This window comes from Hypanus sabinus, chromosome 6, assembly GCF_030144855.1.
Source record: "Hypanus sabinus isolate sHypSab1 chromosome 6, sHypSab1.hap1, whole genome shotgun sequence".
In the NCBI taxonomy this organism is placed as follows: domain Eukaryota; kingdom Metazoa; phylum Chordata; class Chondrichthyes; order Myliobatiformes; family Dasyatidae; genus Hypanus; species Hypanus sabinus.
In genome coordinates this window covers 52,405,508-52,414,289 of record NC_082711.1, presented here as the reverse complement: position 1 = coordinate 52,414,289, position 8,782 = coordinate 52,405,508, and the positions used below count along the sequence as shown (strand labels likewise).

General features: G+C 37.4%; 1 protein-coding gene across 2 annotated transcripts; it reads right to left on the bottom strand.

The window, feature by feature from the left end:
- Nucleotides 1-670: 670 nt before the first annotated feature.
- skida1 (SKI/DACH domain containing 1) lies at nt 671-6,060 on the bottom strand. Of its 2 annotated transcripts, none has more exons than XM_059972116.1 (2): nt 5,008-6,060; nt 671-4,905 (listed from the first exon to the last, which is right to left on the bottom strand). In XM_059972116.1, the coding sequence occupies exons 1-2, from the start codon at nt 5,026-5,028 to the stop codon at nt 2,386-2,388; spliced, it is 2,541 nt and encodes an 846-aa protein (XP_059828099.1). In that variant the 5' UTR covers nt 5,029-6,060; the 3' UTR covers nt 671-2,385. The 2 variants fall into 2 exon arrangements, with proteins under 2 accessions (XP_059828099.1, XP_059828100.1); XM_059972117.1 differs by having other exon boundaries at nt 5,080-6,060.
- Between the last annotated feature and the right edge of the window lie 2,722 nt (nt 6,061-8,782).

Genomic DNA, 8,782 nt, shown 5'->3' with positions numbered 1-8,782 from the left:
TAAGTGTTGGTACTGTGCTACTTTGTTGCAACATCAAAAAATCCACTTAACTACATCATGTATGTGAATCTATTTAAAACATTGTTTACCTACCAAATTGGTATTTGCTAATGTGGAAATACCTTCATTCATTAAATTATGGTTGTCTGGTAAATAATTATTGAGTCTTGTGGTAAATGAGACAAAATATAGTAATTTTATAGGAAATAAAATTTGTGGGGTGTTATTCTTTGGCTAATTTAAACTGTATTTGAAATGTTCTTTAATCAGGGTTTGACCAATGAAAACAACCATTTTAAAACCAAGACTCTTAGGATAAATCATTGCAACATAGACTGCTAATAAGTCACATATGTCAGCAATGGCAAAGTGCTCTACAGTTAGCAGCACATTAACTTAAATAAGCAATGTGTCATGCATTTTGCTGGTTGAAATTTTCTCTGTATGTACATGGATTAGGATTAAAATTGCTATGTTACATTAGGTTATATTAAAAGCTTCTGCTTTGCCCAATGTAGTAAAACATTTCATTTTTAAAAGTATACACTAACAGAGTATGAGAAGCATAGAGGATAGTATTGAAAGCTGAAATTACCCAGTCTGTTTCAAATATCAAGTGACCTTGAGAGATATAATAAGGGACTGGTTTGTGGTGATAGTGGGATTCAAAGTGGTATCCACTGACACTGCTTAGCAGCACAGTTAGTTGCCAGTGTATTTTTATTCTATAAATTCTGACTAGTATTCATGTGGTATTTCTATGGATATATGAATGTGAATAACACAAGTTCCTATGCAGATGATAACCTAAGTAAAATGATAATTTTCATTTTAAGTTTCTGTTATTCACTTGCCATTGTAATACATAGAATGCCAAGTCTGGTTATGCATCATGAAAAAATAAATACACAATCACGAGTATATTTTCTTATTATCAATTTTTAGAGATCCAGACACTTATGTGTGCAATGCCAGAATGCAACACTTTCCCCACATTATTAACTTTTTGCATATCCCTTTGATACAGGTTTTTACAAACTTTACAACATCTGTATTTTTCAGAGACCTAAAACTCCCTCATTAAGTGCAAAATACCTAATTAACACACTGCTTGTCAATTTAAACAATTGTAATTTCTATGTTAAAATGCCATGCAAATTCACCAGTTACATTTCTAGGACTGTGTAAATCATATCATTGTAAAATGAAACAACTGTAATCAAAGCACATCTTTATCACCTGTCATACTTTTCATTGCAAGGCTAAGTTATGTAATATTAACAGTGCAAACTCTGTTTTAGACTTTCTCAATGAATGAAGTCCCTGAAGACAGTAAATAGATGTCTCAACTAAATGTTTGCAATGCATCTTACATTTTTGAGTTTCTATCTTTTGATATAAATGTAAGTACAGCAATCTGATTGTCATTTGCACTATTTCTGGTGTCTTTTCTGAACGTTGGATATCTGAGTCTTACGCAGAATTTTAGTTTCTTGCTATTTTGTAAGGCCAAAAGCAAGATGAATCATGTGTCTGTTCATTCATTGCCTAAATGCTCAAAACGAAAAGTAAAGGCCCCTGGCCTGATTGATTATGCTTTATATTCACTGGTTTTTAGTGATTTTATTTTGTTTTATCATTGTTATCTGTATGCAATAATGTACAAAGCTAGCGTTAAGGATTTAGCCAGTCTCAGGGTTCCAGAGGTAAACATTTAAAGCAATTATTTTACGGTTAAGAGCTAAAAGCAACAAAGCTTCGAAATCAGTAACCTGCTTGTCCTTATCTATCTAAACACCAAGGATGGGGACTCTTTTCAATGTAAAGGCTTATTTTATATAATCTGTCCGCCATATTGATTCAGATGAAGGTACGTTTTTTTAAAGTTAAACACACGTTCATACTTTGCTGTGGTTCCAATGCGGTATAATCAATCACTCAGGCAAAACATGAAGTCATTTGCGATTTAAAACTGTAGTGCATACATTTAATGGCTCATTTTCTAACATTTCACAATGTCGACTCGTGACGTACATTTTGCAGTAATCTTGTGGAGGTACTGATTTATATTTTGAACATTGAAATAATTTTATTTTAACTGTTCGAAAACAACCGTAAAACAACCTCAAAGTGACATTAGTAGTTCAAAAAGTGTACTGTGGAATGCTTCGGTCAGCAGATAGCGGTGTTTGGTAAAATTAAAAGAATAATCCACTCGAAATGTTTTCGTTTTTCTAGAATATTATTCCAATATGAAATTTTGCCTTTTTTGTCGAGATTTAATATCCGGTCGTAAGTCGTGACAAAGAAACCAGAAAAGTATTTTAATATATATATATATATATTTCGCAGAGGCAAAGTTTTTTTTAATCCAAAATATCCCTTTCATAAGTTAAATCGTCTGAATTTATGGCTAGGCGGGAGAGGCATTGCTGCACCACCCATCTGCCATTTCCACACGGGATGGGCCCTCTGAGGTGCTTCGGGGTCCTTGGTAGAGTTCAGTGAATACGCAGGGCACAAATCCCCATCGTTGCCAATAATTAGTGACGGTGGAGAGGGAAAATTTGCCATGAAATTAAATGGCCTTTTCAACGTGGATGCTACACCATTGGCTACTCGCTTACGTTTATTTGTACCAGCAAATTCTTCTAGTGTTCCTTCATGCACATCTGTTTTACCTGTAAGACGCGGATTCTCTGATTTCACAATTGTTTTGACTGATGAGCTTTGCAAAGCATGCTGTTTCCCCAGCACTAAAGTTCTGTAATTCCTTCTTATTCTCGCACCATTTCGAAATTCGCAGTCTTCTAAAATTGGAATGTTTAAAGTGCTTTGAAGGTCTTCGCTTCGTCTGGATGCGTTTTGGGAATTGGTAGCTTTTTCAGTGCACACATAGCTTTCTTTCGCCTTCGTCGAAACACAGTCTCGCATTTTATTCTCACTTAAAGTGGTTACTGCTTGCTTCGATACATTGCACGCGTACTTGAGTTTCTTTCTAGGGTGTTGATTCATATATCCATATTCTTCCTCGCAGCTATTTTCTTCCAGTTTAACTGTAATATTGTGCATAATTGTTTTCCTCCCGTCTACATCGTCATTGTGAATGTGAATGGCAGGCCCCTGACTACTGTCCGCATTTAAACTCCGGAAAGCCGAGGATAGCGCGATGATTTTCGATCCTTTTTCTACATTTACTGCTAATGGGGAATCATTGTCTCGAGGCTCGGATACTATTGTCACATTGTTTTCTTCTGCGCAGTGTGATATAGATGCTCCAAGGCATTTCCTCGACTCTGTTAATGTTCTTTGTTGTGGAAACTCGGTGTTTCCCTTTGGGCTAGGTGAAGGCCCCCCTTCTGCAGCACGGTTAATTGTCGATTCAGTTCTCTTTAGATATTGTGAAATTTCAGTACGTGGGAATGGAAACTCGGATATCCTGTCGTTATTTATCTCGGCCACGCAACTTCCATAGCCAGTAGAGCAGCACACGTTATGTGACTTGATAGTCCAGTTCTGCTCATTTCTCTTCACAACAGCCGAGGACTTTAAATTACAATGTGAAGTTCTTCCTTCTAGGAGATCGTTACCGGCTGTTTCATACACCACATTATTGTTTTTGGCTTGAAACTGGTAGTGGAAATTGGGCTGCGTTAAAACAAGAGGTTTACTGCAGATGCTCGAGAAACTGGTGCGCCTGAATCGAATGCTTTGAAGTGAAACTTGGCTGGAAACGGAGCTAGAATCCGATTCTGAGGAGCTGTCTTCGTCACTGGCCGAGGTTACGTCGGAGGATTCGGACACAGAGTCCTCCTCTTCTTCGTCCGAAGAAACCGAGTTGCTGGAACTTGACAAACTCGATCCAAAGTCCGAGTCGTTGTCTGCTCGATCAGAGAAGGAGCTGGTCTCGGAATCGCTGCTGCAGCTTTCTTGCAAGGGCTCCTGGTTACAATGCAGTCCGTTGGCAAGATGAAATTTATTCAAGCACTGATCCCCTCCTTTAGTTTTGTAAGATTTAGGAGCAGCTGCCGCCAGCAAGATTCGCTTGGCAGTGCTTGAACTCCCCAAATGTTTCTGAGTGATTTCACACGAACTTTTGCGCCTGAAATAATACGTTAACCCGGTAGCATTTGGAGACTTAGGATAATAGGCGATGGCGGATTGGTAAAATACGGGATGTCGGCAAATCATGCTCCGAAATAAGGAGTGATTTGTGTGAAATGCCACACAGTTACTTGATATTTCAGCGGTTTCGTAGTTTTGGGGGGCTTTGCAATGTGATCGGACCATTTCTGTGTAACTGTGGCTGGTAAATTTGCTGTAAAATTGAGGTAGATTGGAGGCCGGTAGCGAGCTGCCGCCTCCTTGCAAAGTCCGGCTAATTCCAGCCAAAGGCTGCGGTTTTCCATTCAAACTCAACCAAACTTTGTTCTCTTTCAAAAAACTTGCGTAGCGATCAGTGGGGGCTTTTTCCTGTTTGAGGTCCGTTGATAACAATGTTCTATTTATTTTTCTCCTCTTAGTTTTAAGAACTCGTTCGGTTTTACAAGAAGTGTACAGGGCTTCCACATCTTCCCGAGAAATCAGAGTGCATTTAGCTGCATGAAAAGCAATAGAATTTATTGCCTTGAGTTTTCTTAATTCTTCCAAATCGCAGTGATGTTTCTTCACGTTTAGATGGTCCATCCTTTTATGTACAGTTGTCCTGGGTATATTTTTCAGCAGATTAGTGAATACTTGGGAAAGCGCAAACATTTGTTTCCCCTTAATTATGAGGTAACCAAGTCTCACACCATCCACCTCTTCATAACCCGATTCCAAGTCTCCCATATCGACACCTAAATTCTGTCCCACATTCGCTGAAAAAAAACATCGACTGCGGAATTCGACATTCCTCATGGCATCCTGTTTAAAAACACATATAATTATTCCTTCTGATACAACTGATCATATAAAAAACTTTGGGATTATATTTAATACATTGTATATGGTATTGTAACACATAACTATAAAATTAAAAAGCAGCATCACACGTTATTCTTATGCAGCGTATATTTCACGTTAGGCGTATTGCTGTACCTGCAATCTTTTAATTATTCCAAATACTCATGAGTATACTCTAATATATGAGAGAGAATGAAGAGAGAGAGAGAGAAAGAGGGAGGGAGAGAGAGGGAGAAAGGGGAAGAGAAAGAGAGAGAGAGGGAGAGAGGGGGGGAGAGAGAGAGAGAGAGAGAGAGAGAGAGAGAAATGCAGCTGCTATTCCCGCCGCTGCTTCTCCCACAAATAAGATGACAGAGTGAAGTGAGCTCGTCGGGAGACACCTTCATCAATTAATTCCCCTAAAGCCAGCTCTGATTGGATGCCACTGACAGGTGATGCAATAAAAATTGATATTCCACCCCCTTCCAAAAATCCCCGTCTAATTAGCATATCCTTATACTCCCACCCTCTTGCTGAAGTAAATACAGTTAGTATGCAAATCTTTAATATATTCCCCCCTCCCCTGAAAAAAAAATCATCCTAAAGAGCGCTGCAGCAGCCGCAAGCTACCTGGGTTATTTTATACATTTATTTATTGTGCTTTCCGACGTTGTTCATATAAATACATATGAAAATGAACTTAATAGTTTAAACGCGACTTTTCGCATTACACAGGTCAGACTATGCTATGCAAAATATTTGATGGAGACATTGTGCATTTTATTATATATTTTTGAAGAAAGACGGCCTCTCTTTTACCAAAGGCTACCAATCGCATTTTCCTTTCAGTCCAAAGAGTCTAATTTTCTCTAACAAGGCACTTATAATATCATATTGTTTGTAATAAAAATATTTCGTCCTTGTGTGAAATATCACCGTTCCAGGTTTTGCGTAGAGTTCGTATCAAATCTAGCTCAGGATTGAGCGCTCTCAGGGAGATAAATAGAATTTTTTTTTGTATTTTGTTTTATTGACTTGTCAACACGTGTTTAACAATTTGATGCTGAAAATGGTAGAATATCCCAAAATGAATATAATTGTAAAACTATGTAGTCGTGCATATATCATTTCATTGCTTAACTGTTATCTGCCCAATGAATTAGCAATCTTGCTTGAGCATACCGTATGTCAGTAATGTTTGGTGCATGTCTACAACTAGCTAAGTGCTCTGCTTTTTCTTTCCATTCTTCAAAACCGTGCTCATTGAATGAACTCATTAAGAGAGAACCTGATTTAGGTGAAACTTTCTAACTTTAATAATTAGATTAATTACAGAGAATATGAATCTATAGCTTACACAAAACATTTTAAAATCGTGTTATGTTTCTGAAAGAGGAAAATGGTCTTCAGCGGAGACTACTTCAATGTAACATGCATTTCCTTCTCGCAAACACATACAAAGATCTTCGTGTGATAAGTACGGTTATAGCAACAGTCCCTCAAATAATCAGACTAGCGAACTTCCTTGCAGTTCATGTAGCAGATTAGCATAACATCTATAAAGATCTAAAACATGGATCTCATAGTGCTACACAGACCTTATTTTATATATGTACAGGAATATAGCAGATTAAAGTAAAATTAACAAGTTTCTTTCTGCTACTGGATGTAACCAGGCAGCGTATTCTGTGCTTTTCGCAGAAATCCCGTTTTCACAATGGCCACCTCGCTACCAGAGAAGCAGGTATCTGGAAGCTGCTGTGACGACGTCGGCAACGACATTAAACTTTGTATTTTACTGCACTGGGGAAAACACGACGTAATACAAACATTTAATATCTTAATAATTTAAGCTTCTTTTAGGTCTTCTTAACTGCCTGGTCAAAAGAAAGGGACTCGATTGCTGACTGCAGCGTGCAAAAGACCTTGCACGGCAGTTCAGCGTTTAGGTATACATGAAGCTTTGTACACAATTGCCAAACACTATTCTCAAAGTGCAAAATCGAACATAGTGGATTATAGGTCGTCAGAAAAAAGGTCTACGTGCAAACTTTTAAGCAATCCGACACTAAGTCTGAAAATTAGTGCCACCCAGTGCAGAAGAGACGGAGCTGAAGCGTTATTCGCGGCGCGACAGTACTAAACAGCAGAAAGGGGCGATGGGTTACTGAAGCGATGAAAGGGCGCTAGTTATTTCTACAATCAAACTTCATTTAATGGTCAATGCACCAGACAACGCATCATTGCAGTTATTGCTGACGACAAGCAGATCTTTAATGCTTCTTTATTAGCCTTCTGCTTAAACGGTTTGGGTCTGTATGAATTTTTAGGCTCACAGCATCATAAAATGTGTCAAAACACGGACTTATTCATAATAGTTGTGCTTCGCTCAAGTATAGGTCATCCTTGCAACATAATTTGCATCACCACTCTGATAATATTGATTGGTATTAAAGGGATTTTGGATTACGACTTGAACGATATGTTACAAAAGACAACAGAAAATATAGAAAATTCTATGCACAAATAATTTTCCATATTATTTAATATGTTGACTTACTACAATGGACTGATCATCAAATCGCTTTAAAATTTATGCTGGCTGATGTAATGGATAAAACTGGATTATAGGGACCATGAGGGCATAACATGTAATGGCCGTCCATTTGGGGCACGCAAGGCATTTAGGGAATTATTGTAAAGACTAAAATGAAAATGAGAATAACGAAGACGTATTTAACAATTTCCACTTATAATTCATAAAATTACTTAACAATTACTGTCATTACTTGCATTTTATACAACCATTTTTTGCTGCTTAATTCTGCCATCAGTTGTTTTTGTCACCATCAATATTTGACAGAAAATGACAGGTCGCTCTTGCACATCACTAAACGTCGTATATCCAAGGCTGTTTAGGAACAAGGGGTTGAATCTGAAAGAAAGCTCTTCGAGGCCCATCTTTTAATACACGAAAGGCAGGTTGCCTCCGCATGGCTCGATACATGTCGAGCTGGTGTTTTTGTTTTAATCACCCAAGTTGCATCATAACAGGATTAAAATGCTTGATTAAAACATAAGGAAAACACAGCCTACACACAGGTTCTGCATAGATTTTCATCCACCAGCTACACCCAGGTTTTACATAGATTTTCATCCAACGCCTAGATGTCCGAGTTGATAACTGCGAGACAACACAGCAAGGTGGCTGCCTGTCATTTTAATCAAATATAAGACCATTGTAAGTGATTTGATCTCAGCGACAGCAACATCCTTCATAGAACAACGCTGATTGTTCTAATTACAATAGCAGGTGATTTTCACAGATAAATATAATTCCCCATCTGAGATGATAAGCAAGGTTTGAATTAAATATAATTTGGAACAGTAACATAAAAAGAATTTTAAAGTAATAATTTGCTACATTCAGATGCTTAGATAAAATAAACACTTACAAAATATTTTCTGCATCTGTGTTCAACTGGGAAAATAGTGAAATACAACTGTCAAACAAGATATCTACTCTACCAATATGGCAAATCAAATGTGATTTTGAATTACAAAGAACACAATCTAGTAGTGTGTTATATATATTCTGAGAAATATTGTTGCTGTATTTCAATTCAATTACAAACAGCTTAATCACAAAGATGAGAGCAAAGTGTTGTTGTTTTAAAACCTAAATGCCATCTGTGTTTGGATAAAATTGTTTATCAACAGCTTCTGTTTCACTTGTCAACAAATCTTATTTATTAATTTTACTTCTAATAGAGAGACTAGTAGCTTGTTTAACTTCATATACTTGTAGGATGGTTCACCATTGTTTATAGGTAGAGTCTAGTTTTTTTACACACCAACT

Bases quoted from the DNA above. Each gene is read 5' to 3' on its own strand.
- skida1 (XM_059972116.1), bottom strand. From the start codon at position 5,028: ATGCTGCTTTTTAATTTTATA. The intron at 4,906-5,007 runs GTTATGTGTTAC...GTTTTTAAACAG, and splicing joins TGCTGCTTTTTAATTTTATA to GATGCCATGAGGAATGTCGA.